The sequence below is a fragment of the Leopardus geoffroyi genome, chromosome C1, assembly GCF_018350155.1.
Source record: "Leopardus geoffroyi isolate Oge1 chromosome C1, O.geoffroyi_Oge1_pat1.0, whole genome shotgun sequence".
In the NCBI taxonomy this organism is placed as follows: Eukaryota; Metazoa; Chordata; class Mammalia; order Carnivora; family Felidae; genus Leopardus; species Leopardus geoffroyi.
The window spans coordinates 653,099-680,932 of record NC_059328.1 but is presented as its reverse complement, the minus strand read 5'-3'; the positions used below and the strand labels follow the sequence as shown (position 1 = coordinate 680,932).

General features: G+C 58.0%; 2 protein-coding genes and 1 non-coding gene across 16 annotated transcripts in view; 2 read left to right on the top strand and 1 right to left on the bottom strand.

Annotated features, from left to right (window-relative positions):
* Positions 1–10,162, top strand: part of NADK (NAD kinase) — a 30,142-nt gene extending 19,980 nt beyond the window's left edge. For 3 of the 4 annotated variants that reach the window (XM_045475280.1, XM_045475281.1, XM_045475282.1), the window contains 10 exons: positions 311–394; positions 5,190–5,319; positions 6,016–6,124; positions 6,284–6,369; positions 7,175–7,277; positions 7,618–7,772; positions 7,997–8,096; positions 8,175–8,332; positions 9,040–9,122; positions 9,497–10,162. In XM_045475280.1, the coding sequence (XP_045331236.1) occupies positions 311–394; positions 5,190–5,319; positions 6,016–6,124; positions 6,284–6,369; positions 7,175–7,277; positions 7,618–7,772; positions 7,997–8,096; positions 8,175–8,332; positions 9,040–9,122; positions 9,497–9,695 (1,207 nt within the window). In that variant the 3' untranslated portion in view covers positions 9,696–10,162. Of the gene's footprint in view, positions 1–310; positions 395–905; positions 3,393–5,189; positions 5,320–6,015; positions 6,125–6,283; positions 6,370–7,174; positions 7,278–7,617; positions 7,773–7,996; positions 8,097–8,174; positions 8,333–9,039; positions 9,123–9,496 lie in introns of those variants that run through there. The other variant, XM_045475283.1, reaches the window with a different exon arrangement.
* Positions 10,163–16,692: 6,530 nt separating this feature from the next.
* The window catches only part of SLC35E2B (solute carrier family 35 member E2B), a 28,942-nt gene continuing 17,800 nt past the window's right edge, over positions 16,693–27,834 (top strand). For 2 of the 11 annotated variants that reach the window (XM_045475284.1, XM_045475288.1), the window contains exons 1-2: positions 16,695–17,589; positions 20,451–20,567. The gene's annotated coding sequence lies outside the window, so the exon portion shown is untranslated. The other 9 variants (XM_045475290.1, XM_045475294.1, XM_045475287.1 and 6 more) reach the window with 9 other exon arrangements.
* On the bottom strand, positions 22,974–23,058 carry TRNAR-CCG. Its single transcript has one exon. It is a non-coding gene; the product is annotated as a tRNA-Arg (tRNA).

The following is a 27,834-nucleotide window of genomic DNA, read 5'->3' as shown; positions in this document are numbered from 1 at the left end:
ACTCGGTGAGAGAGACTGCTCCAGTTCAGATTTCCAGACCTGTCCCCGGAGGTCGCCTTCCCTTTTTCTGGGGTGGGGCCTGGGCACCTGCACTGGTTTGGGGTCCTTTTCCTAAGGAGCGCTCCGGGTGCGCCCCAAGCATCTTTGATTGCTGATGCTGCGCAGAGAGTTGTGCGAGGCTCAGAGGCAGCACTGCACACCACCAGGGTCCGTCGCGTGGACGCCGGGCAAGGGATGGAGTGCACATCTTTCCGAGGGTCTGATATCGGTACCTAGGTCTGCTCACCTGCCGTGTCCCCTCTCCACACAGGAGGACACGCTCCCTGCACGGGCCGTGCCCAGTGACCACGTTTGGACCAAAGGCCTGCGTACTGCAGAACCCCCAGACCATCATGTGAGTGCTGGGGTTGCTCCTTGGGAGGGCGTGCTGTCGCGGGATCGCCGCGCCGTGGGGTGTCCTGACACGGGGAGTGAGAGGTCGACTTGATGAGTCAACAGGAGCCACAGGGCATCTCCACCGGCTCCGACGGACGAGGGGCCCCACTGCCCTGCAGACAGCGGACGGGGGTCCGGCCAGGCTCTGCTTCTCAGGCGCCGCAGGCTGGGTGGGCTTCGACTGTGACCTTTAGGGTGACTGGTTTGTTCTCTATAGTAAAACGTCTGGGAGGAATCCGGTATATTTCACACGCTACACTGGCTGGGTCAGACGTGCTTCTCCTTCTCCTTGAATGATCCTTTTTTTTTGAGAGAGAGAGACAGTGCACGTGTGAGTGGGGGAGGGGCAGAGGGAGAGAGAGAATCTTCAGTAGGCTCCACGCCCAACACGGAGCGCGACTCTGAGGCCGGAGCCGAAATCGAGTCAGGCGCTCAACCAACTGAGCCACCCAGACACCCCTAATTATTTTTAAAATACAGAGACATCAGTTGGATCTTTCAAAAGCCTGTGTTCGCTTTTGAGAGACACCCCACCGTATGGGTGCGGCTGTTCCTGGCGCTCTGGGTGGGGGCGTGTGGCCAGGACTCCCAGTGCCTCTGCGGTGGCCACGAGGTGCCCAGAGGAGACACTGTAAAAGCTAAGCAATCGAGGTTATTTGTCTGGACTCTCAGTGAGTCTCCAGCGTCTCCCATCTAGTACTTGGGGGGTTCCAGAGGGGCGAGAGTTTTGTGCGGGGCTCTGTGAGATGGTCTGGGTCTGGTTCGTATCTCGTGAAACACATACACTTACTGACGTTAGTGCTTTCTGTGAAACAGTCAGAATTCCATCCCACCCTGACCCTTGTGCCTTGCACCTTGTGACGAGCTTCCCAGCCTCCCTGCAGTCCAGGCCTCTTGAGGAACCCCCAACGGGACCCCCTCCTTCAGGGCGAGCTGTGGGGATCCCACATCTTACACAGGGGTGAGGCCCGTGGGCCCAGGTGTGCTTCCACGACGGGCTGGTCTGGGGGTCTTTGCTGTCTGTGACACAGCCCCAGCAGTGGGGACCCCAGGTTTCAGGTCACAGCCCTTCTGAACTGGTTCCGGGCGGTCAGCACAGGGGACCAGGATGGCACCTATACTGCCACCTCCAGGCTGCCCAGGGAATTGCTGTGCAAACTGGGACATCTCGTGACCCGTGAAACCCACTGATGTGGCGGCTCTGCCTCTTACAGGCTCTGGGGGCCAAGCCTGGGCGCTGGAGTGAGGCCTCAGTGTCCCTGCTCCATCCAGGTGCTGTCTGCAGCCAGGCTCAGGACGCAGACCTCTGCCCATCTGCTGCGGCCCCTCTGGTACCCCTCAGCCCACTCCGTGCAGCAGCCCCGTGGGCAGTGGGCCCACCCAGGCGCCCCCAAACCCAGAGCCCCAGCTGCCTGCTACTGCTCCAGCCCCGCCTCTCCCATTCCCCAGGCCTTCCTGTGTGCTCTGCCCAGCCTGGCCCCGTCTTGGCCTTTCACCAGCTGCCTGAGGGCCCCTCCCTGCACTTCCTGGTCGTGGAAGAACTGTTCTCTCTCCTTGTCACTCAGTTCGGCCTAAGTGCCACCACGAGCGGCCTCTCACCGTGCAGCCTTGATTAGCTGTCATTTACTCCAGCTGAACCACAGTCCCCCCCCCCCCCAGAGGGAGGTGTGTGTGGGCCTTGTGGGCCTCGGGCAGGTCAGATGGGTGGTTCAGTGGGGGACTCCAAGCAGAGGGGCAGATACCCCAGAAGTGCCTCTGGAGCTGCAGGTTGGGTTTGAGGAGTGAGCAGCCTTCTCGGCCCTTTCTAGCCCGTGTGCTCAGCACAGTCTGGTGGGACTGCCACTTCTGGGGGACAGGGCTCCTTTTCTCCACCTTGTACCTGCCCCTCTCCGGCGTGGAACCTGGCTGGGGCGGGTCTCCGCGTGTCCTAACCTAACATCTTTCCTAATGTGTGAAAATAAGATAGCACAGAGGGCTGGATGACAAAGAAATTTTACTTCCTGTTTTATTGTCTAAAATTTCACCGTGAACGTGTGTGCGTCTTATGTTGAAACGTGTGGAATTGCCAACAGCTGATTGCCTTTGGCTTACTAGGCAGTGGCTCAGATTGGTCAGGTGTCCTTGACTCCCATCTGACACCCACAGCCTGTGTGCTGGGGAAGGGTCAGCATCCCACCTTGCAGGTGACCCAGCAGGAAGCTGAGTCACGGTTGGCGCCCAGGACGCACTGTGGTGGCTTCGGCTGGGCACAGCTGAGTCTGAGGGCCAGAGGGGCCGCGGGCCGTGCCCACCTGAGTCAGCGGTGAGGGGGCTTTGACCTGGGCAGCGGTATGCGAGCCGCCCTTGCTTGTCCTGAGGCCCGCAGCCAAACAGTGACCGTGTTGGGGGAGCGCACCCCCCTCCACCTGACCCGAGGCCTGAAGCTCCTCCCACGGGGCTGAGCCGGTTCCACGGCCCAGCTCGGATTCCTGTGTGGCTGGGACGTGCCACTGCACCCGGGGCGCTGGACAGAGCACGTCCCGACCTCTGAGGGCGGCTGAGCACTACCAGCCAGCTTAGTGGGGAGCAGGGCCCCTCAGGTCCAGCTTTGCCATTGAAAGTGATCCCAACGACTTTTTGTTTCAGATACATGATTGGCCAAGAGGATTGTGTGAACGGTGAAGAGATTAAATAAGATTTGTTTGATTTTTAACTCGAGGGAGCTTTTTGGCCTTCGTTGTTTTATACAGCCTCTCAGAAGTCACTCTCGGACTGTTGGGCTTTCAGGGCCGAGGTTGCAGAAATTAAGTTGATAGTGCAGATGTGCAGTGGAGAGTTTTGGGGGCCGGTGTGACCGAAATGCTATGCACAAAGCAGCGGCGTCCTGCTCGTGAGCCATGCGTGTGACCTGGGCGGGCGATGAAGCTCATAGAGGATGTTATGAGCGACCCCTCCCCTGGCAGAGACGCCTGGAAAGGGTGAGTGACGGTCCGTCAGTAACCGGATGAGATCGGATGCCACACCTCTCATACTGCTGGTCTGGGTCGCGGTTTTGGAGGTTATTTGTGGGGCTCTGAAATGTTCAAGGGAAGCCGCTACCCCTCGAGGCACGACTTGGAGCAGGTGTCTAAGTTGGGGACTTGGTAGGAAAGGGAAGTCTTTCTGCCGACATGCAGTGCGGCCTTGAGGACTTTGCCACCCGGCTAAGGGTCATGGCCGGCCTGTGGGCGCTCTGCTCCCTGCAGCTCCTTTGCCATGTGAGTCCCAGCCGGTTCCAGGGGAGTGGGGATGGGTGTTCACCGAGGCTTTACCAGGAGCCGGAGTCCCAGCTAGGGGGAGTCTACCTCCCGTGGGACGCTGTGCCCTCAACGCAGACCCACCACCCATGCACCACGGTGTGCACAGCCTCCCCACGTCCCCTGTACCGGCCGTGACTGAGTCAGAGCTCTGGGAACCCGAGAGGGCAGGGTGCTCGAGAGCTGTGTAAAAAATTAGACCCTGGGGTTCCTGGGGGGCTCCGTCGGTTGAGCATCCGACTCTTGATTTCGGCTCAGGTCACGATCCCAGGGTTGTGGGATCGAGTCCCCTGTTGGACTCTGTGCTGAGTGTGGAGCCTGCTTCTCTCTCTCTGTCTCTCCCTCACACCCCTCTTTCTGCCCCTCTCCCCAGCTCATACATTTCTCTCTCCCAAAAGGAAAAAAGAATCAGACCCTATTATTTGGGCAGTTTTCAGTTCACAGAAAACTGAGGTGCGGCTGCAGAGATTCCCCTGTGCCCCCACCCCCACCATCACCCTCCCCTCCGAGGGGCCGTCTGTGGCCGCGGACGAAGGACGGGGACATGGCGTGGTCTCCCTGGCCTACAAAGGGTCACTCGCTGCTGTCCTCTGTGATTTGGACAAAGGTGTAATGATGTGTGGTCACTACTGGGGTCACACTGAGTAGTTTGCCCTATGATCCTGCCACCCACCTTTTTAATTTACTTTTGAGAGAGAGAGAGAGCGAGAGTAGAGAAGGATCAGAGAGACGTGGGGCAGCGGGGAGAGAACCCCAAGCCGGCTCCGCACTGTCAGCATGGAGCCTGACTCGGGGCTCAAACCCATGAAACCGGGAGATCACGACCTGAGCCAAAATCAAGAGTTGGATGCCCAACCGACTGAGCCCCCCAGGGGCCCCTGCCACGCAGTTTTTAACAGTGTGAGTTTTAAGTGTAAAAGTTAAGGGTCACCTGAGTCGTTCATGCCGTGGTGTAGCTACGGGGCCATATCCCTCCCATACGAGTCCGCAGGAAGCCTGTGTCCTGGGGCGGGGGCGGGGGGGGGGGTTCTTCAGTGGTCCCTGGGGACAGAGTCCCCAGTCGGCTGGTGAGAGTGTTTGTGGGAAGCCTGCTGTCCTCAATGCAGGGAGGGTACGGAGCAAAGAGCAGCTCTGGTCGGGTCTCCTCTCGAGTGTCCGTGGGTGATGTTTGCTCCAGAGGAGCCATCAGTCCGTGAGCATCGTTAGAGCAGGCGCACGTGAGGTCCAGGGCTGCACAGGCGAGTCATGGGTGCAGCGGGCAGCAAGGGCCCGGTGGGGGGGGGGGGGGGGGGGCGGGCAGTGGGACGAGCAGCTAGAAGGAGGGCAGCCTGCGAGCATTCCAGGGGGTCAGGCCCGTACTGGCCACACAGGCCCCCGGCTGAGCGGCATGAGCAGGCGGCTTCCAGCACTCGGCCCGGGGCCGAGGACCTGTGTCCTCGGACGCAGTGCACCTGTGCAGACACTCCTCTCCCCTCACAGGCACATCCAGGACCCTGCCAGCCAGCGGTTGACGTGGAACAAGTCCCCAAAGAGTGTTCTTGTCATCAAGAAGATCCGGGACGCCAGCCTGCTGCAGCCCTTCAAGGAGCTCTGTGTGTACCTGATGGAGGCGAGTGAGCCAGGTTGGGGGGTGGCGACCCCAGGACTCCCCTCTGCACCCCCGCTTCGTTCACGTTGGCTGGATTCCACTCTGGAGATTGGGGGACGTGCTTGCCAAGGCTCCGTGCTCACTGGGGCCGTAGATGGAGGCGGGGAGCTGGCCTCCTGCCCAGGTTCTGGCTCTCTGATCCCAGAGCTGGCCGAGTGTCATAGAGCCTCCAGAGAGAGGGAAATCTGGATGAACAGGTCGGAAGCAATCTCTGGCCAGGACTAAGGCATCATTTTCTCCCTTCATCATAAAATGCTAAGGCCTACTCCTGAAATCTACTACACTGTTTGTTAACTAACTTGAATTTCAATAAATAACTTTATTTTTATTACTTTTTTATAAAGAGGTATGATTTTAAAAATTTTTTAATGTTTATTCACTTTTGAGAGAGCGCATGAGCAGGGGAGGGGCAGAGAGAGAGGGAGACACAGAATCCGAAGCAGGCTCCAGGCTCCGAGCCGTCAGCACAGCGCCTGATGCGGGGCCTGAACCCACGGACTGTGAGATCCTGACCTGAGCTGAAGTCAGACGCTTAACCGACTGAGCCACCCAGGCTCCCCTAAATAAATATATTTTTAAAAATAAGATGCTAAGACTTAGCAGCGTGACCTGAACTGGCTCTTGCTGGCCGAGCTGACGTGCTTGTCTCCCTTCCAGGAGAACAACATGATTGTGTATGTGGAGAAGAAAGTTCTAGAAGACCCTGCCATAGTGAGCGATGACAACTTTGGACCAGTGAAGAAGAAATTCTGCACCTTCAGAGAAGGTGAGTTTGTCCTCAGCTCTGTCACACAGCTCATTGGCATCATCGCCCTGGACCTGGCGGAAGCTTCTAGTGTTCTGCCCCATCATGGGCAGCAGCGCCCTGTGGGGCCTCGAGGCCTACTGCGACTCCTTTTCTTGTGTTTGTTGTTCTGTTTTCTAGATTATGATGACATTTCCAATCAGATCGATTTCATCATATGCCTGGGAGGGGATGGGACCCTGCTTTATGCCTCCTCCCTCTTCCAGGTGAGGTTTCCAGGTGGTTCCAGTCTCGGTGTTGCGTGAGGAGGCGCTTCCCCAGTGAGGGTTTCCATCCCTTGTACCTGTGGCTTTACACCACGGGGCGAGGAGTTTTGGTGCTCTTACTCTGACACAGACCAGATATATTTATTAGTCGGGTTATTTGGCCAAAGAGCAGGTTTGCAAGTCACGGCAAATGACGCCTCTGCTCCGTCCAGGTCTCCGGCCAGATAGGCCCGGCGTCCCCGTCCTCCGTCGGGGGCATGGGGTCGGTGGGAGAGGTGGGCATACAAGCCCGGGCTGGGCAGAGGGAGTGGCCAGAGGAAGGGGGGCTGCTGCGGCTCCTCAGGCGCGTGGCGCCCACAAGGCAGAGCTGGCGCCTCGTGGCCAAGCTGACGGGGCCACGGCAGAGGTGGGGGTCTGCCCAGGAGCCCACCTTCCCTCTCCGCAAGGCAGGCCCTGGAGGGCCCCGGCTGGGGTGTGTTAGAAGGTGAGGCATGCGGGTTCCCCTAGGGTCCTGCGTGCTGCCCTCAGCCCCTCCCCCTGCCCTCCGTGGCCAGCAGGCAGGTCGGTCCTGTCGCCTTTGTTTCTCGTCGGCTCTGTACGCCACTACCCGCCCCCCCCCCCCCCACCCGGCCTCCCGGACCGCCTGCTGACCTCCCGTGTGGTCACTCAAGTCGGCACCGACCGTGCACTCGTGTGCCTGTCCCTTCCCGGGGACGGTCAGGGGCGGGTCCGTCGGTGCCGGGGTCAAGTCAGGTGGCTTCTGAGTGGATCGGCCAACTGACTGACCTGCCTCGTTGGCTCACAGGGCAGCGTGCCTCCGGTCATGGCGTTCCATCTGGGTTCCCTGGGCTTCCTGACCCCCTTCAACTTTGAGAACTTTCAGTCCCAAGTTACTCAGGTGATACAGGGTAAGTGGGAATGTTCTGGAACCCTCAAGCAGTTCTGAATATGGGATTGTCTTCTCACTTGGTGTTTGGGTTTTTCAACGACATACAGAACAACACTTCGTAAGTGTTTTGGGATTCAGAGATTTAAAAATTTTGCATGGTTCAGACATTTCTGCCTAACGTAGAGAAGTCGAGGCCACGCGTGAAGGTACGTGTGTGCTGGTTGGTAGCAGCAAAGTGACTTTCACAGAAGGCACAGACGTGTTGCTCTGGAGCTGGGAGAAGGCGGGCAGCCCCCGGTCAAGCAGGGGTGCCTCTGCCTCCTGTGGGTGCCGCCACCCCCATCCCTGCTGGCCCCCAGGCAACGCGGCTGTCATTCTTCGGAGCCGGCTGAAGGTCAGGGTCGTGAAGGAACTCAGAGGGAAGAAGACGGCCGTCCCCAACGGGGTCAGCGAGAACGGAGTGCTGGCCGCGGACCTGGCCGCGGAGGCTGGGAAGCAGGCCATGCAGTACCAGGTGTGTGGGCACGTGCCCTCGCGGACCCCAGGCCTTGCCCTGCCTGTCACGTGGCCTCGGGGAAAGGCACAAGGTGGGAGGACTCCGGAGTGGGGTGAGGGGTGGGAGGGGCCTGACCTCAGGGCCTCCCAGAGAGTCCGGGAACAGTGCGGGTGCCTGTTGGGCAGACCACCCGGGGCAGCCCTGCCGGCCCCTCCCAGTGTGCGGTGGCCTCGTCCCCCCAGGTCCTGAACGAGGTGGTGATCGACAGAGGCCCCTCCTCCTACCTGTCCAATGTGGATGTGTACCTGGACGGGCATCTCATCACCACGGTACAGGGTGACGGTAGGTGGGCGCCCGGGGTCCCACGGGGTGGGGGTGGGCAGGAGCCCACGGAGAGTGACCCTGCGGCCTGTCCACCAGGGGTGATCGTCTCCACCCCGACGGGCAGCACGGCGTATGCAGCCGCCGCCGGGGCCTCCATGATCCACCCCAACGTGCCGGCCATCATGATCACACCCATCTGCCCCCACTCGCTGTCATTCCGGCCCATCGTGGTCCCCGCGGGGGTCGAGCTGAAGGTCAGAGTCCACCCTCCACCCTTTCTGGCTTGAGCTCTCGTCTGGGACCTGCGATGCTGACCACCCCCCGTGCCCCCGGCCGAGACCCCAGCACATGCTGGGCCATGGGCCCTTCCTCCCTTGCTGGGTGTGGGAGGGGGCCTCACTCTCATCCTTGTCTGTCCAGTTGGCAGGGGCAGCCCTGAGAGCTGGGCTGTGGGCCCTTAAGGGGCAGAGACAGTCCCTACTGGGTGGGGGCAGGGTGAGGGACGCCGAGCGAGGACTGGGGGCCTTGGGCCTGGCGTGCACGTGGCACCCGCTGCTGCTCCCCCGTCTCCGCTGTCTGCCTGCCTGCCTCACGCTCCCTCCTTCGGTCCGCCCTAGGCCGGTGTGCCCCGGCCGAGAGCCCCAGCCGTGAGCCCTGGTGCACAGGGCCATGTCTGCAGGTCACAGAGAGGACTGGACCCAGACCCCTGGCCAGTGTCCCTAACCCTGGCCAGATGGGCAGCGGCTGGGCCTCACCACCGCCGGTCCTGTTTCCCAGGGCTGGTGTCGGCGAGACATACGCTAATCCCTTCAGGGCCTGGGACCGCCTTGGCATAGTGTGGGTGCTGTGGACACCTCCGTGGTTCCTCCCGACCGGTGCTGCCCTCCCGGGGTGGGGGTCGAGGTGCTCAGCTGCACTCACGAGCCCACACCTGCCTGTCCCGCTTGACCCCTTCCTTCAGATCATGCTGTCGCCGGAAGCCAGGAACACTGCGTGGGTGTCCTTCGATGGACGGAAGAGACAGGAGATCCGCCACGGAGACAGGTGTGTGCGCCGTGGGGCCGGGGCAGGGCGGGCCCGGGAGGTACAGGCCCCGTAGGCAGAGCTCCGTCACCGGGGAGGGGATGCGGACGGGTGCCTGTCGGGCAGCTGGTCGCACGCGCAGCACGTAGCCCCACGTTCTGCTGTACGCGGGCGACAGACCCACGGTCCCTCCCCCCGGCCCGCCCTGGTGCTCGGCTGAGCCCCCAGCCCGGAGCTGTCTGGAAGGTGAGACAGGCCCCGGGCTGTGAAGCAAGTAGCGTGAGCAGCACAGAAACGGTTCCCAGCCGGGCTGGGGGGGCCATGGCCCTTGGGGAGGGGTCTCGGCCCGGTGCCGGGGGCTCACCTGTTTGTGCCGCGTTGCCCCCCTGCCTCAGCATCAGCATCACTACCTCTTGCTACCCACTTCCCTCCATCTGCGTCCGAGACCCCGTGAGCGACTGGTTTGAGAGCCTGGCGCAGTGTCTGCACTGGAACGTGCGGAAGAAGCAGGCGTACTTCGAGGAGGAGGAGGAGGAGGAGGAGGAAGAGGAGGACGAGGAGGAGGACGAGGGGGAGGAGGGGGAGGAGGGCTAGGCCTGAGCTCCTGCTGTCCACACCCGGGACCCCAGAGTCCCAAAGCTGTTCTGCTGCCTCCTTCCCCTCGCCCTCCGGGAGCGGGCTGGCCTGAGCACGTGTGCTGTGCGCCCCGCGCGCAGGCGTCACGGGTCACGGCGCTTTGGTCTGTAGCCAGAGGAAGAGCCGGGATCTGCCTTTCGTCGACCAGATCAGCTGTTTTTAACATTTTAAATCTGACTTCTTTTTTGCATTTCTAAACAAGAAAAGTGAGTGACGGCGGGGGACTCTGAAGCAGACCCCATGCTTACCCGTGTTGTGGGTCAGAGCCTGGGTCCTGGGGCAGGGACACCCGGCTGGATGTGCTTTTTGTAATTTCTTGTCAGGAAACTTGTGCTTAAATCAGTCTATTGAAATTCAGAGGGGATCAGAACGGATTGATCTGTCTTTCCACGTCGAAAATAAATGTCTCGTAGCCAAAAATCTCACTTTAAGCTACCACGATTTCGCCCTTAAATCTTGCACCTTTTTCGCCGAAAGGACTCGGAGGGGACGCTTCTGCAGAGAGCGGTTTGGTTTGATCGGCTGACGAGCGGAGGGTCCCCTCTCCCTCCTGCGCCTCGTCTGGGCCTCCCCGCCGTGGCCCCCGGCCCTCCTCTCCTCCCTGCTGTGGGGTGACAGGTGCCAGCGCTGTGGCCCCACCGGCCCGGCGGACGCCTGGTAGGGGGTCAGGCCCACACACATTCCTCACGAAGCCGGGACGGCGTCCTCTGCACCCTGGAAGAGATTTTAAATCCTGTGTCTACTTTGTAGAGATGATTTTAAACTTTCTGAACTGCTATGTACAGATTTTATTGTACACTCTGAAGATTTAAGAGGGAAGGGGATTTGTACCGTTGGGAAATGGAGCCTTGTTCCGATGTTTGCACGCGTTCTGTGTGACGCCGTGTGCTGGGACCACTGTGTTCAGCATCGTCGCCGTAGAGGTGACGGTCCAGGAGCGAAGGGTGCTTCTCCCTCGGGAAGCCACCGGTCAGCGAGGAAGGCGATGCTGGGACGTTTTGTGTCCTTTCTGCTCTCGCTTCTCCCGGGGCGTCTTGGGCTTGCGAGGAAACTGCCAGCATTCCAGTGGCCCCTCCGGCCGCGCGGGGCGTGTGCGCGTGGCTCCGGCCCCTGCTGGTTGTTGCCTGACAGATGTCCTCCAGTCGGGCGTCTGTTTCGGAGTGACTGATTTCTCTTTGAGCTACATCGTTAACCTGTTAAGGTGGCAAGAACGGAAGGGACGGGGCTGGGCCTTGCTCTCCTGGAGGGTCACAGGCCTCATTCTGGAGCTGCTAGAAAGGCTCCGGGGCCCCGGGTGCCACCACCCTCGGCCGGGGGTCTCTGCGTCTGCCGCGTCCGTGGTTCAGCGTCTGTGGGGCTCGAAAGGGAGGTGGGCCCTCACCGCCAGCTGCCCACGGGCACGGGGCACCGCCAGAGGCCCGCCGTCCGGCCTCCCTGGGGCAGAGAGGGGGCTGAACCAAAACTTGGCTTTAGGTCCAAAAGAGAGTGGCGTTCGGAATTCAGGTCGTTCATTTAGACAAAAAAAAAAAAAAAAAAAAAAGCAAGTCTGAAAGGAGCATGATTTGGAGTGATTTAGAAAACTTGGGATTTTTTGAAGTAAATTCTTAATGTTTCATATTGTTAATATCTTGAAAATTTGTTAAATGTTGTCGAAAGCCTTATTACTATTTTCAGATTCTTTCAATAAACAGACTTGTTTAAAAAGTTGGATTGAGTTACAACTGGTATTTGGTTCTTCGTAACCAGTGCACAGACACGAGGGGGGTAGCCCCAGCCCAGGGCTTCTGGAGCCCGCTGACCCCCTGAGAACCCTGTGGCGAGCATGGGAGGGGCAGGGTCCCACCCAGGCAGCCTCCACCTTGAATCCCACCCCACATGGCCCCCAACGGGCCTGGAGCTCAGAGGGCGGTCCAAGCCCTGGGGGGCAGAGCCCACAGCAGGGACTGGCTCCTGGGGAAATCAGAGGGCTGGGCCCAGGAGCCCCAGAAGCTGTGACGTCCTCATCACAGCTCAGTCTGGGCCTGTTGGGGTTCGTCAGGCTGGGCCAGGCCCTGGGGCCTGCTCGCCTCCCTCCTCCCCTGTCCTCTTGACCGGTTCCATGCGGTCTTGACCAGGCTTTTGGGGGGGGGGGGGGAGGGGGGGGAGGCGGCAAAACTTCGCCAGGAGCCAAAGTGCCTGCAGGTGCGCACGAGGACGCGGACAGACCGCGGGCTGGGCGCCCCCGGCCACCTGCAGAGGCCAGAGGCCCGGAGTGGGCAGCTGAACTCTCCTTCCTCCCAGGCCAGCCCTGGAGCATCGGCCTCCTGGGCCCTGTGTGGTCTTGGCCTGGCCTGGCCTGAGCCGTGACCGCCTGCTGCTCTCCTGGTACACGCGTGGGGGCGCATCACCTTACTGCTCGGGTGTCCGCTGCCCCTGGGTTGGCCTCTGCCTGGAAACGGGCACCTGCGGTCAAGTTTGCACAGGTGTCATGGGCAGCAGGGCGGGACAGCTGCTGGAACGCAACCCCGGCATCCGGGGCTTTCTGAGGCCCGGGCTCTCGGGATTCGAGCCAGCAGTGTGTGTGGAGCCCAGGCGGGGCCTTGTCTCCTCGGCTGGCAGAAGGCCCACTTGGAGGGTAAGGGCCAGAACCAGCTGGCCGGAAGGGCTGGCTCACTGGTGGGCACCGGTTCTGCCCACGAGGCCGCACGTTTCAATAACGGCTGTTGACCTGTGAGCCTTGGGCCTTCCTGCTTTGGGGAGAGGGGGGTGGGGGGCACAGAGGCCACAGGCCAGGTACCCCAGGACACCTCCTGACCGGGCTGTGGGCCACTTCTGTGGGCTCAGGTCTCAGGCCACCCCAAGCGTCCGGTCTCCGGGGCTGTAGCCTTGGACACCTGCCCTTTGCTGGCTGCTTCGGAGGAGCATGAGGTCAGACCCCGTCCCGGCCTCTGCTGAGTGCCCCCCCCCCCCCCGGCTGGCTTCCCCTCCCTCCCAGGCCAGGCCACAGGCCACATCACAGCAGTGCTGTCCCAAAGAGCAGCGGTTCCCCCACCCAAGAGCCACTGGGTACCAGGAACCGGCTAGTCCGCCTGGGGGTGACGGGGACCTGGTTGGGGGGACCAGCTGGAGGAGCACAGAGGATGGGTGGGGGGTGACAGGGATGTGAGAGGAGGCGGGAAATGCACAGTCACCACATGGAGGAGAGCAGCCACTTCTGGCACATTCTCCTTCGGAAAGATCCAGGCCAGAGCTTGGGTGGTTTTCAGAATCATGGAAACTGAGGATCTGGTGGGAAGAGCGGAGGTGGGTTGAGGATGGGGTGAGGGGTGGGGGGAAAGAGAGGGACGCTGCGCAGGCTCTTTGGCGAACATGCCTCCCGTGGAGGCCTCCAGTCGAGGCTGGCTTCCCTCCCCAGGAGCATGGAAGACGAAGGCCGGTTTGACCTCAGCCCATGGCTCCCCGCGAGCGCAGCGAGGCCAAGCGTGGCCAGGCCCTGCTCACCAGCACTTCTCCCCAGACACTGGCCTGACGGAGCAAGGGAGCTGCTCCCTAACCCTGTGGTCTTGCTTCCATGACCTTTCACCCCACGGATCCCAGAGGCTGAACCCCAGGGACAGAGGCTGCAGGTGCCCCCACCAGGACGAGGCCAAGATAGGGGATGAGGCGGAGTGAGCCCAGGACAGGGGTCACACCATGGGGCGTGGGGAAGGGCCAAGGGCTCCCAAGGAGGGCTCACATCTCTGCTTTGGGGACAGGTGGTTTTTCCCAACCAGCTGCTGGTCAGTGCTTCCTGGCAACCTCAGCAGGGGACCTGGCGGCACAGGACAGGGGTCCCCAGCCCTTTCCCCCCGCCGGTGAACATGACCCAGGCCCTATTCTGTGGGCTTTTCGGGATCCTGGGTCCCTGCCTGCACTTCTCTGCTGTCCTCACTGTCGCCTCCTCTGGGCCTACAGGTGGGGCCATCAGACCGGAGCCTAGACCCAGACGAAGCCTCGTGAGAGCAGGGAGGGCTGGGAAGCCAGGAGATGCACACGGAGAAGCCCCGCCATCTGGGAAGGACCCAGGGAGCTTGCTGTGGACGCGTGCCTTCCTGCTTTCTAGAAAATCACCCTGTATTTATTTATAACTTTTTTAAATGTTTATTGACTTTTGAGAGACAGAAAGACTGCAGAGGAGGGACAGGGAGAGAGGAGAGAGGCAGACACAGAATCTGAAGCAGGGTCCAGGCTCCGAACTGTCAGTACAGAGACCGACGTGGGGCTCGAACCTATGAACCGCAAGATCATGACCTGGGCCTAAGTCGGACACTTAACTGACTGAGCCACCCAGGTGCCCCCCAAAATGATTCTAAAATGAGTATATTTTCTCCCTCAGACTAGTGAACAGCGCCCGCAGGCCGGGCTTTTCCTGGGCAAGTCTGCAGGGCGGGCCGAGTGGGGCTGGGAGTGGCCAGGGCTGGCCAGGGCTGGCCAGGGGCCTGGCCCAGAGGTGACAAATACACAAAGAAAGCAGAAGTGAAATTCCTGCTCACGTACGTGCCTACCTCAGAACATACCATGGCGCTGTCTTCGTCATCCCATCCTTCTGAACAAAGTTCGCAGCGTAGGTTTTTCTTTGCACAAAACCCTGAGATGCTTGATGACTGCCCGGGGGTCCTGGGGTTTAGGGGTCAGTGAGTCATTTGTAGCCAAATAACTTCGAAAGCAAATTTATAAAAACTCAAAATTGTTACAGCAAAATCTGTCTTAGGTTTCATCTGGGGAAACGCTTTTGAAATGATGTCATGTGACTCTGGGGACCTTCCCCTCCCTCCTGGGCTTCCAGTCGGCCACTGAGCAGTGCCGTCCAGGCCTCCAGCCACCGCCTGAGGAGGCCTTGCTGCATGGACACACCCCAGAGTTGGTATCCTGTCCCTTTCTCTTTGTCCCGTCAACAGTCTGTCTCTAAATAGCCAAAGGAAACACTGCTGCCTATTAAGGTCGCATGAGCAATTTTACCACCGGGCCATGGCATCGGGTCATTCACGACAGATATCACAACAACTTCTTCCTTTAACTGGATTCCAGGAAGCAGAATTTCGGGAGAAAGACTACAGACCGGCCAGGATTCTCCATACTCTGCTCAGTTTCAAATAAGGCCATTTAAATAATGCCTCTGCTGATTTGCAGTGTAGATCCCAATGCAGATGTGAATCAGGACACAGTCTTCACAAGGGAGGGGCCTGACCAACAAAAGGACTGAAGTTGGGGCTCCCCTGAAACCTGCCTACGAAGCTCTAGCTGGGGCATCAGGTGCTCCGACCAAGCCCTGCCTCCCTCCACAACGCTGGGTGGGGGGGGGGGGGGTCTTCTGACTCTAGGACCCCTTTCTGACAACTCTCTCCTCCTTCAGGATTTGCAAGATGTTTAAAGGGTAATTTTCTAGGGGTGTCTGGGTGGTTCACTCAGTTAAGTGTCTGACTTCGGTTCAGGTCATGATCTCATGCTTCGTGAGTTTGAGCCCTGTGACGGGCTGTGTGCTGACAGCTCAGAGCCTGGATGGAGACTGCTTCAGATTCTGTGTCTCCCCCCCCAACCCACACACACACCTCTCTCTCTCTCTCTCTCTCTCTCTCTCTCTCTCTCTCTCTGCCCTTCCCCTGCTCACGCTCTCTGTCTCTCAAAAATAAATATTTTTAAAAATTAAAAATAAATTTTTTTTAATTAATTTATTTATTTAGAGAGAGAGCATGAGCAGGGGAGGGGCAGAGAGGGGTGGGGGAGAGAATCCCAAGCAGGCTCCATCCTGTCAGCGTGGAGCCCAATGTGGGGCTTGAACTCACGAACCATGAGATCACGACCTGAGCGAAGTCATGAGGCGGATGCTTAAGTGACTGAGCCACCCAGACGCTAATTTTAAAGCATGATAAAGAAAAGTAAGTCGGAGAGAGCTCCGGGGTGGTTCAGTTGGTTAAACATCTGATTCTTGGTTTCAGCTCAGATCACGAGCCCACGTTGGGATCCTGCTTGGGATTCTCTCTCTCTCTCTGCCCCTCCCTCGCTGTGCTCGCTCTATAAATACATACATACAGAAAAGCTATGAAACCTAACATCAGGAAGGAGAGCCCGTTGGCCATAACCCCGCTCCTGAAAATTATGCAAATTATGTGGGCAGGTACAGGTGCAGCCCTCCAGGTGTAGCCCAGCACTTCCGCTCCTGGCCTCAGGACCCAGCTGCGCCAGGGGCCTCCGGGCTGCTAGTTCCACCAGCCAGTACGCTCCCTTCGTCTTCCTCTTCTAAAGTTGGCCAGCTTGGACTGCAACTGCTGTCCCTCCAAATCAAAACCTGATCAGCAGCCGCGAGGGGAACTCAAAGGCCAGGGCCTCCACAGACTACCTGGACTTCACGGCACATCCCCAACCCGGGCCTCGGTGGTACGGTCCAGACTAGAACAAACGGGGTGGGGGGTACGCCGACGCCCAACACCCCCCCCAGACCTGGGCCGCAGTGGTACGGTCCGGACCTGGACAATGGGCGAGGGACGCCGACGTCCAACATTTCTCCCCGCCACCCGGGCCCCGGTGGTACGGTCCATACAGGAACAAAAAGGTGGGGGGAAGACGCCGACACCCAACATTCACCCCTCCACACTTGGGCCGCAATGGTACGATCCGGACCGGGACATGGGGCGAAGGACGCGGAAGTCCAACATTTCCGTCTCCCCGCAACCTGGGCCGCGATTCTAGGGTCCGGACCAGAACAAAGAGGTGGGGGAGGGGGGGAGGAGGAGGAGGGCACCGAGGCACACTCACCCCTCCACACTTGGGCCGCGGTGGTACGGTCCGACCAGAACAATGGCGGGGGGGAAACCACGACGCCTAACATACCGCGCCACCAACGCCGCGGTGGTACAGTCCAGACTAAGGCAGTGGGCGGGGAACGCTGACGCCCAACATAACCGCCCCCTCCCCCCAACCTGAGCCGCAGTCCTACGGTCCGAACCGGAACAATGGGCGGGGAACGCTGACGCTCGATACACCTCCCCCAACGGGGGGGGGTGGTACGGTCCGGACTAGGACAGTGGGCGGGGGATGCCGTCGCCAGTCACACCCCCTCCCGCCTGGGCCGCGATGGTAGGGTCCGGACTAAAACAATGGTCGAAGGTCGCCGTCGCCAAGCAGCGCGAATGCGTTTCCAGTTCCGACTCGGCGGCCGGGAAGCCCTGGGGCCCGGGACCTCGAGGAGCGCGGGTCGCGCCCCCACAGGGGCCGCTGTCGGCTCTGGGAGCGTCGCTTCCGGCGCGTCGCTTCCGGCCGGTTGCGGGCACCTCCGTCTGAGGCGCGGCCCGCCCCCACTTGGCGGCCGCGTAGAGCGGGGCGGAGGGACGATGGCCGCCCCACGGTGAGGCGCTGCCCGCCCGGCCTCCGCTCCACACAGGACGGAAGGCTCTGCTCGGGCCTTCCTCCCGCGATGCGGCCTCTCCTACACCCCAGCCTCACGCCGAGCCCTCGGGGCGTGGGAGCCCACCCTCCGCGGCCACCAGGCCCCGTGCCGGGCGCGCCCCGGCCAGCAGCAGGCGGCCCCGGTCGTTTCCCCGGAGGCCGCCCTCTCCGACGCGCGGTCCGCGGCCCACTTTAAACGCCGCGCGCCCTTAAGGCCCCGAAGTGAGGCGGGGTCGCCCGGTGTCGAGAAGGCGCCGCGCCCCCCACCCGCCCTGCCCGGAGACCTCGCCCCCTCGGCGCTCCCCGAAGTCGGGTGGCCCACCTAGTGGGGTGGGCGCCCGGTCCACGGCTGCGAGCGGCCCGCGCGGTCGCCGATGCTCGGCGCTCTCCCACCCCCGGCTGTGCACGGAGACCCCGCGCTGGCTGTCTTCTCGCGGCCCCGCTGCGACCGGTGGGTGGAGAGACCGCGGCGTGGGGGAAGGGGCCCCCTGGTCCCGCAGCACGGCGTCCCGTTATGCGCCCCGGAATAGGGGCCGTTTTCCCGCCGGAGAGCAGAGGCTCGGGCGCGCTCGCGCCTGGAAGGCTCCCCCGGCCCTCTAGCTTCCGGGCTCACGTCGGGGGCGGGGGGCGTCCTCCATGCCTCGGGGCTTTGTCTAGGGGTGGGTGGCCAGTTTACGCGGAAAACGCTGAATAAAAAAACGGTAAAGGTTGCCTCCGATGGTCGCCTGTTGCTGTCGGGACCCGAGCCCGCCCCGCTGGCCTGTTCCCAGTCCCTCTCCTCCGAGAGGCCCGGCCCACCCCGGGGCCTTCGCGCTCGCCGTGCCGCTCACGTCCCCGCTCCGAGAGACCCCTCGCCTTTGGGCCGGTAGCACCGGCCCTTGTTCTCCACCCCGCCGGGCCCGCCCCTTCCCACGAGCCTGCGGCTCCCGGAGTCGCCCTCCCACTCCTAAATCCCGCCTCGCACACCCGAAGGCGCGGGACGCACCCGCGGCCGTGAGTCCTCGCTGCGGGGGCCGATGGGGGGGGGGCGTGTCACGGTTCCCGGGCTTCTCGAGTTTTACGCCCCCGAGGCGGACACGGCCCCGGAGCGAACCCAGGTAAAAGACGCCTCATCTGTCCCGGGGCCTAAAGGCACGGTCGCCCACGTATTTTATTGCACTTGATGTTTCTTCTGCCTAGGATTTTAGAAAACTGTCAAGGATAAAGGCTGGCCTCCTGCCAAGTGCTGGTTTTATCGGACTGTTAGTTTGTCAGTTGGGGTGGGAAATTCAGGCTCAGGGTTTCCTTCACTCCAGTCATCGGTTGACATCTTTCCCTGGTTTCGCTGGGCCTTGTCCAGGGGACTCCCGTGCTGTAGTGCTTCTTGGGCCTTTGACCCGGTGCTCACCGAGGCTGTGAAAGGGGGAGAAAAAAAAAAAAAAAAAACACAAAAAACTTGTCTAGAGATGGATTCTTTGTTTGGTGGCTTTTTAAAAGTCTTTTTTTTTTTTTTAATGGAGTAGAATGTATTTTACCAAAAGTATTTGAACTTGCAAGTAACATTTTATTTTATTTTTTTTTTTAATTTTTTTTTTTAACATTTATTTATTTTTGAGACGGAGAGACAGAGCATGAACGGGGGAGGGTCAGAGAGAGGGAGACACAGAATCCGAAACAGGCTCCAGGCTCTGAGCTGTCAGCACAGAGCCCGACGCGGGGCCTGAACCCACGGACCGTGAGATCATGACCTGAGCCGAAGTCAGCTGCCCAACCGACTGAGCCACCCAGGCGCCCCACAAGTAACATTTTAAAGCAGAATGAAACCGTGTTAAATAGTATGAAAAGGGAAATAGAAAGGTTTTTAGGTTGAAGAAATCCACTTTGAGCATAAATTAGAAAATGAAGAGAAACCAAACAAACCCCAAAATATTGATGAATGTGGAACTCCGCCTGAGTTGACCACAGTTGGTAACCTGGCATTTTGACAGAGAGACTGAGCACGAACGAGGGAGGGGCAGAGAGCGAGGGAGACACAGAATCCAAAGCAGGCTCCAGGCTCTGAGCCGTCAGCACTGAGCCCAACGCGGGGCTTGAAGTCACAGACCTTGAGATCGTGACCTGAGCCGAAGTTGGACGCTCAACCGACGGAGCCCCCCAGGCGCCCCGATATATTCCTTGTTGGATACTTGGATAGCGTCCTGTGTGTCGGTCTTAAAGTTATTTTAAAACCATGTCTATCCTGTATGTACAGAGGGCCAACAAGACCTTTGTTCTATTGTTTCTTCAGAATAGATTCCCAGAGATGGAATTTTTGAATTATACTGTGTAAACACTGGCAGCCTTTGAGTACATTTTATCTAAAATGCCCTGTTGACAATTTGAACCAATCTAGATTACCTTACCAAGTGTTTGAGAACATCTTGAGCTCTTTGTTCCAAAACAGGAATTCTTCACCTCAGGCTTTAGAATTTAGGAGTCTGCAAAATTGTATGGGGAAATATTGACGTCTTTATTTTTATTAGCCTCCAGCTGAACTTTTCTTCAGTGGTGAACGTACCACGGTGGCATTAGCAGGTGACACTAAACAGCCCCCGTGGCTTGGTCTCCATTTTGGAGCGTAGGCACCTTCCCAGCTGATCCTGGGCCCCTCACTGCAAAATCGAGCAGAGTCCAGCCCCCTATTTAGGACGTGTTACCTAGTGCCAGACTCATACAAAGTAAAGCTACCACAGATCTGTTTCTTGTGGTGTGTCCCCACATTTCAGTAGACCTAGTTTCCTTTTATTTTATTTAATTTTAATTTAATTTAATTTTATTACTTTTTTTTTTTTGAGAGAGAGCACAAGTTGGGGAGGGGCAGAGAGAGAAGGAGACACAGAGTCCAAAGCACCTCCAGGCTCTGAGCCGTCAGCACAGAGCCCGACGCGGGGCTCAAACCCACAAACCGTGTGAGATCATGACCTGAGCCGAAGTCGGACGCTCAACCAACTGAGCCACCCAGGCACCCCGACCTAGTTTCCTTTAGTCACGCCGTGTGAACATTCTGAGGACAACTCTGGGCAAGGGAGAAGTTAAGAGCTGGTCTAAAGGCAGTTCATTAGCCACCTACTCCATGCTGGACTGAAAAGGTTATGGTTTCGTTCTTGTTTGTACCCTAATCAGAGAGAGAGCATTGAGACCTTTCTCACCAGTGACCTGGGGACAGCCAGTGCTCCACAGCCACCTGGTCCAGCCTGCCCCACCCTGCTTCCAGGGTGACTGGAAATCCACTATTGGCTCCTAAAGTCAATTCCTTGTTGTCACATCAGGGTTGCTGACCTTTAGTTTTTGCAGGACAAGAACTGCTTCTCTCTGAAAGCTCCTTGAGTCGCGTGGTTTAAGAAAGAAGAACAGGCCGTGGAAACACGAACTGGAGTCCAGGAAGGCATCTGTGACCCCACCAGGACTTGGGTGAGTGGGACCTTCTGAGCCCGGGGCCAGCTAGCTTCCGGCTTCCGCGCGTGATGCCCAGCACAGCTTCTGAGGGTTTTCACTGCCTCCTGGAGCGCGTGTTCTGTTCAAGATTCGAACTGCAGGCTGTTTACTGATGACGGACATTGATGTCACTTGATCCATGTTGAGAAGAGCTTCGTGTCATTGTCCTTTGTGTATTTACTGTGCGTTACTCATTTTTACTGTTGTCTGATGTTGCGCTGTGTGACAATTCCGTGGCTTCTGTATTCGTTCTCTTGTGGAGAGACAGTTGGGTTTCTGCCGTGGACATTCCCACGTGTGTCTCGTGGTACCCATGAGCAGGACTTCCTCTAGCTGAAGGGAGATCTGTAGGGTGCAGTTGTTAGTGGGATCATGGTGAAGGTTGCCAAAGGGTGATTTTGATTTTCTCATTCTCCCCTCCCTCTTCCATGGGCCTGTTGACTGTGTCCTGTGGGGAAGGGCTTTCTCCTCATCCCTGTTTATCGCCGTGGATGTTTGGGTGCTGATTCTATTCAGCGGGCTCTAATCCTGTGCTACCATTATTTACTTTCTCTCTCACGCTGCCCCTGGATTTCTCCAGAGGGCGTTCTCTTGTGCTTCCTTCTGTGTCCTTTGGACGCGTCCCCATCATTGTTTGAGCGCTTCCTTTTCTGGCCCAACTAATGCCCCAGCCCTGGAATCGGCCATTTCTCCGAGGAGGCTGGTTCATTTCAGTGGAGAATGAGATTTCGAAACAAACACTGGGCCAGGGTGCTTGCTGCCACTGGGCTGTCACTGCCTCGGGGCCCTCAGCGGCCAGATTGCGCAGCAGAGGCAGAGATGTGTCTGTTGTGGACACGCACGGTGACTGGGCCTCTATCTGTCCGGACCCTTGAGTGCCGCTGCCTGATTCCTCCGCTCCTCTCAACGCCACTGTCCGTTTCACCCTTCCTGCTCCCTGTGTCTGTGCCGGGTCTGAAGACACCCAAGGTCTCGCTCCCGTTAGCTGCAATATACTGCCTTATTGCCCAACCCAGAATTCCTGACCCATGACTCAGGAAAAAAGCCTACCTTTTAGAGTTCAGTGTTTGCTTAGGATTCTTTTGGTCTTGAATCTGAGCACGTGTATTTTAAATACCATGTTCAGAAGGTACTTGGGTGGGTTCTTTATCTCCTCTCTTCAGTGTGACTGTGTTATTTATTTGATTTGTGGTTTGGCTCATATATTTTTGTTTGTATCTCACTTTATTTTTCGTAAGTATTTATTCTGAAAGCGAGAGAGTATGTGTGCCTGTGTGTGTGAGCGGGGGAGGGGCAGAGAGAGAGAGAGAGAGAGAGAGGGAGAGAGAGAGAGAGAATCCCAAGCAGGTTCCACACTGTCAGCCCAGAGCCCGATGCGGGGCTCAAACCCACAAGCCCTGAGATTGTGACCTGAGCCAAAGTCCAGAGTAGGATGCTTAACTGATTTGGCCACCGAGGCGCCCCCGTATCACACTTTAGAAATTTTATTGATTGTGATGAGGGAGCATAAGGCAAGCTGAGGGCAAATCACAAGCTAGTATGCCCCCCCCTCCTCCGGCACCAGGTGGGATACGTGTGACATTCCTCAGGCACTGCCGACCACCCAGGGACAAAGGAGAGGACAGAAACCCAATGGTAGCTGATAGAGATCACAGGCCTGCAGGACATGAGTCTCCATCAGTTTACAAATATCTTAGTAAATTACAAGAAAAAGGCAATCTTGCCAATAGCCCCATCTCCAGAAACCTGTAGGCTCAGTTCCCTGGAGCCCCAGCATCACTCTCCCCTCCATGGTGATGGGGGAACAGAGGCGAGAAGGAAGTGGCAGGTGACGTTAAATTTCCTTAAATGTCCTTATGACCCGCAGCCCATTGACAGATACTTGTGGCAAATACAGAGCGGGACATTTCTCCAGAAACCCCTACCGTCCTAATGTTAATGTTTCACTAGAGAGAAAACAGCCCTAGCTTGACAGTAGCAAGGCGTCTGGCATCCCGGGCGTCTTCTTTAGTACGTGAAAATCCCTTTAGAAACTTCCTCTCACCTTTCGCTCCCCCAACTCCACGGCATATAGCCAGTCACTCCTCACAACCCCAGTGCACTGCTTTCTGCCCACGGGTCCTGTCCCTGAGCTTTAATAAAATCACCTTTTTGCACCAAAGACGTCTCAAGAATTCTTTCTTGGCTGTCAGCTCTGAACCCCTATCACCGCAAAACCCCATCAATTTGACTTTTCTTTTTATTTTATTTTTTTTAATTTTTTTTTTTTAACATCTATTTATTTTTGAGACCAAGAGAGAGAGAGCATGAACGGGAGAGGGTCAGAGAGAGAGGGAGACACAGAATCGGAAACAGGCTCCAGGCTCTGAGCCGTCAGCCCAGAGCCCGACGCGGGGCTCGAACCCACGGACCGGGAGATCGTGACCTGAGCCGGAGTCAGACGCTCAACCGACTGAGCCACCCAGGCGCCTCACTTTTTTTTTCTTTTTAAACGTTTATTCGGGGCGCCTGGGTGGCACAGTCGGTTGAGCGTCTGACTCCGGCTCAGGTCACGATCTCCCGGTCCGTGGGTTCGAGCCCCGCGTCGGGCTCTGGGCTGACGGCTCAGAGCCTGGAGCCTGTTTCCGATTCTGTGTCTCCCTCTCTCTCTGCCCCTCCCCCGTTCATGCTCTGTCTCTCTCTGTCCCAAAAATAAATAAACGTTGAAAAAAAAATTTAAACGTTTATTCATTTTTTGAGAGAGAGAGCGCGCCTGAGCCGGGGAGGGGTGGAGAGAGAAGTAGACACAGAATCCGACGCAGGCTCCGGGCACCGAGCTGTCAGCACAGAGCCCGACGCGGGGCTCGAACTCATGAACTGTGAGATCATGACCTGAGCCCAAGTCGGACGCTCAACCGACTGAGCCCCCCAGGCACCCCTGACTATTTTTGGTTTTTAAGCATTTAAGTGTTCATATAGTTCCAGAAGTCACAACTATCTGAACAGGTGCATTTGAGAACTTGTCCTCTGTCGTCCCCTCTCCGTGCCCCCTCCTGGCCCACCACCAGTCTCCTTTGTCTTGGGCTTACCCTCCCACGTTTCTAGTTGCTCGGTGTAATTTTAATATTGTTGTCTTGTGCGTGATCTGTACTCAGCCTGGGTGCGTCAGAACCTTCCCTCTGTGGCGTTCTGTGGCTCACCACTGTGTGTCTCCGTGTGGGTTTCTTATTTATTCTTTTTAAGGTATATTCTGACTCCAGAACTCAGATTTTCTGTTACTTCTCAAAGTTTTGTCTTCTTTATATCTATTTTTTTTTTTTAAGATTTTATTTTTAAGTAATATCTACACCCAATGTGGAGCTTGAACTCACAACCCCAAGATCAAGAGTTGCACGCTCCCCATTAGGGGCACCTGGGTGGCTCAGTCAGTGAAGCGTCCGACTTCGGCTCAGGTCATGATCTCGCAGTCCGTGAGTTTGAGCCCTGCATCGGGCTCTGGGCTGATGGCTCGAAGCCTGGAGCTACTTCGGACTCTGTGTCTCCCTCTCTCTCTGCCCCTCCCCCGCTCATGCTCTGTCTCTCTCATTCTTATAAAAAATAAATAAACATGAAAAATTAAAAAAAAAAAAAGTTGCAGGCTCCCCCAACTGAGCTAGTAGGCGCCCCTTCTTCATCTCTTTTTTTCTCTGCTGGAAATTTCTTTCTTCTTATTTTTTCCATGCTTGGGTTAACGTCTCTTTAATATTTTAATTTCATGTCTCTGTGCTGCATTCCAGATAATTTCCTCAGATATTTTTTCAAATGACTTTTTATTCAGTTCTAATCATTTCTGTTTAACCCATCACTCGAGTTTTTTATTTCAAAATTTTAAACTTTTTATTTTCAGAAACTTGTAGACTTGCAGAAGAAAAAACTTTACCCGTGTACCCATCTCCCAGCCCCTCCTGCTGACGTCTTACCTGAGCTTAGTTCGATTTAGTAAGTAGTCCAGGAGTATCGTCCCAGATCTTAACTTGGGGACAAGACCACTGTCTAATCTGCAGACTGTATTCAACTTCAGCCAGTATGCCATGGGTGTCCCTTTTCTGGTGGGTGGTCCTGTCTGGGGACGATCCCACCTTGCATTCAGTGACCGCGTTCCCCCCCACCCCGTGGTCTTTGCCGGTGGTCTTGACCTTTGTGATGTGCGTACTTTTGGGTGTGTCTGACGTATGCTCGCGACTACATTGCGGTTGTGTGTCTGCGGGCACCAACACCACGGCAATACCACATTCTTCTTAACGGATCGGGGCAAACGTGGACTCTCTCATCTCTAGTGATTTCAGTTTCGGCAGCTCGCTTCCGGTGCCAGTGTCTCGGGGTGAAGTCAGGCCTCCTGCCTGTGACTAGTCTGCACCTGCCGGGGAGCGGTGTGGACGCAAGCGCGCCCTGGCTTCAGCTCCGCAGGCGGGTGACTCCTCTCTGGACATTCCGTCTAACCCCCCCCCCGCACCCCCCCCCCACCCCCGTGGCGTCTGCCTGGCCCTCCTGTCCTTCTGAGACCTTTAGGACCTGGGGCCCTGGGCTCCACCTGTCCCTCCCTGCAGTGGCCAGGCTGCCGCCCCTCCCCCACTGGCCACCCCCTCTCAGCGGTGATCTTTGATCTTTGATCTGCATCCATTGATCTCAACCCGCCAAGGTCTTCAGGCCTGAATTGAGGAAGCTTTTCTTGGGAGCAGATCTGTGGGTGTGGCTGGGAGCAGCCCCCGGCTCCTTTTGCGAGGGTCCTGCCCTGAGCTGGAGCTTCCTAGGAGCTTCTGGTGAGATTTCGCTCCTGCTGCCCTGTTCTGGATTTCCAAGGGCCCTTTCCTGCTTGTATCTCCTTGTGGCTGGGCACTTCTCTCTGATGCCCCCCCTTCAGGGACTGACCTTCCTCCCGCTCTGCCCTCCTTCCAGCCCCTGCCTCACGTTTCCCGTCTTGCTCATGTCCCAGCAGGCGGCTCAGCTGCAGTCTCTGTTCAGACCTCTCCCTGGGGCCTCGATTCCTTACTTGAGGTCTCTCCTTTGCCTGTTGAGTTCTCCAGAGAAGATTCCTCTGGTGGTTTGCCTGGCCACTCTGTGGTCCTCGGCCCCTGCTTCCCCCGCCTATTTCAGCCCCCACCCCAGGCCCCCGGAGGAGTTGAGTTCTTCACTCTCCTGACCAAGCCCCTTGACACCCTTGCCTTCTTCTGTCCCCCACCTCCGCGAGTTTCCGCCCCACCAAACGGAAGCAAGCAAGACCGGGAATCCCTGTGTGATTAGCGAGTGTTGATGTGAAGGACAGAGGCAGAGCCAGCGTCTGTTCTGCCCTGGACGGCCCCAGACCTGGTGTTCATATTTGGACTTGGTGTGGGAGCCTTGCACACTTGGAGGGCCCCGGCCGGACGTGAGGCCAGGGGTCTGCCCGTCCCTGTGCCCAGTTGTCACGTTGGTTTGTCACCGGACTGGGTGGACTGTCTTTGGAGATGTTGATGGTCCTAAAAAGACCATGCACTGGAAGGTGAGTGTTTTGTGGTGGCCTGGGCCTCTGCCCCTGGCTGCCTGTGCCTTGTTCTGGACATGGGGGATGGGATCACTGGTGTGTTGGCCGCCGGTCTGCGGGACGGGGCCTGAGTTCCCTGCTCGCCACTCTCTTACACTCTTTTACACTCTTTTACACTCTTTGTTTGTAAGAATGTGGAAGAATGTGGATGGTCTTGGCGGGGACAGCCTTGTGGGTAAGCGTGTCATAGATTGCCTTCCACCGCTTGGTTTTGTCGTTTCGGGGCTCCGGCAGCTGGAAGGTTTCCCCGTTGGCTGTGGTGGCGGAGGCCCGCGCCCCGCTGCTGTGCGCCTCGGCCCTGCTGTGCGCTCTCACTTGTTTCTGCTTCAGGAGACATTTAGGTTGTGTTTTGCTTTTGTTCTGCTAGTAACAGAACTGCGGCATTAACCCCGCCCTCAGGCGATGTGTCTGAGGTGCCTGAAGGGCTCACAGCACCCCCCTTCCCCCCAGGACCACCGCCTCTGCTCCTGCAGCCAACCCCAGCCACGGAGTCGTGGGTTGTCCCTTCTTTCGTTGCTTCCTGTCCCTCGCAAAGACTCTAGAAAGGACACATCCACACCAGTTAGGTCTGGAACCTGTTTGCATCTGTGCTGTGGGTGTTTTCAGCCTGGGACAGTCAGTGACAACTGTGGGTGCCTGGGTGGGAGCGCGGTGGCTCTCTGTTTGGCCGCGGTTGAGAATCAGCCAAGGAGCTAGAAACCATTCTGGTGCTTGGGCTGCACCCATGAATCCCTATGCTCACTGGTGTGCGCAGAGCTGGGCCCCCTGTGGCCAGCTTGTTTGAGCTCTGGGCGTATGCGTGTGCAGCCAGCATTGAGGGCCTCCCCTGGCCTGCCGGAAGGGTGCTTCCCCGTGTGACCCTACGGGAGCGGAGCGGCAGGACACAGGAGCAGCAAGGGCGAGTGAGGCGGCCGGGTGCAGGTTGGTGCTGTGTCTTTGGATGCCACAGGCACCCGTGACCAAGGTGTCACTCCCGGGCACGGGTCCAACAGAAACACACGGGAAGACGCGCACAGAATGTTCACGGGGGCACAGTGTGAATGTTTGTTAGCAGAGGGTTGTGTCCAGGCGTGATTCAGGCACGAGGATTGGAGCCGTGTCCTCTTTCATTTAAAATCTACTTTCTTGTTAAAGGCCTATATACAAAGAGAATATGTGTGTCATTCAAATGGTTGTTTCTGGTTTCTTAGGTCTCTGACGATGACTGGGGGCAGGGATGGCCCCGGCTTCTCAGTGGGAGCGAGACTGGACTTTATTAAGGAGGAGAGTGAGGGTGGCACCACAGCTCCTCCTAGGATGTTGGGAGATCCTCAGAGGGAAGCCCGGGCGGGGGGGGGGGGGGGAGGGGGGAGATGGATGCTGTAAGGGGTCCGCTCCCCGCCAGCCTGTTCTTCGCTGGGACTGTGGGTCCCGTGGGTGCCTCTGGATCGGTAGCCCCTTGGCCTGCAAACTGGGTCGACCTTGGAATCTCAGCAGCGGCTTCAGGGCCCCTGTGCCAAATGCTGCCCCCAGATCGCAGAGGTGGCGAGGGGCAGGGAGACAGGGCGGGCAGCCAGGCCCCGGGCAGGGGGTTCCTTACTCCCTCTGTAAGGAGCCAGGGTCTGGGGCCTGGAGGCCTTTGGGGTTGCGGTGCTCCCTCTGCTCTCAGAGACCCTGTGCCACAGCAGTGGGCTTGTCCCTGCATTTCACCTGCACCTGCAGCCA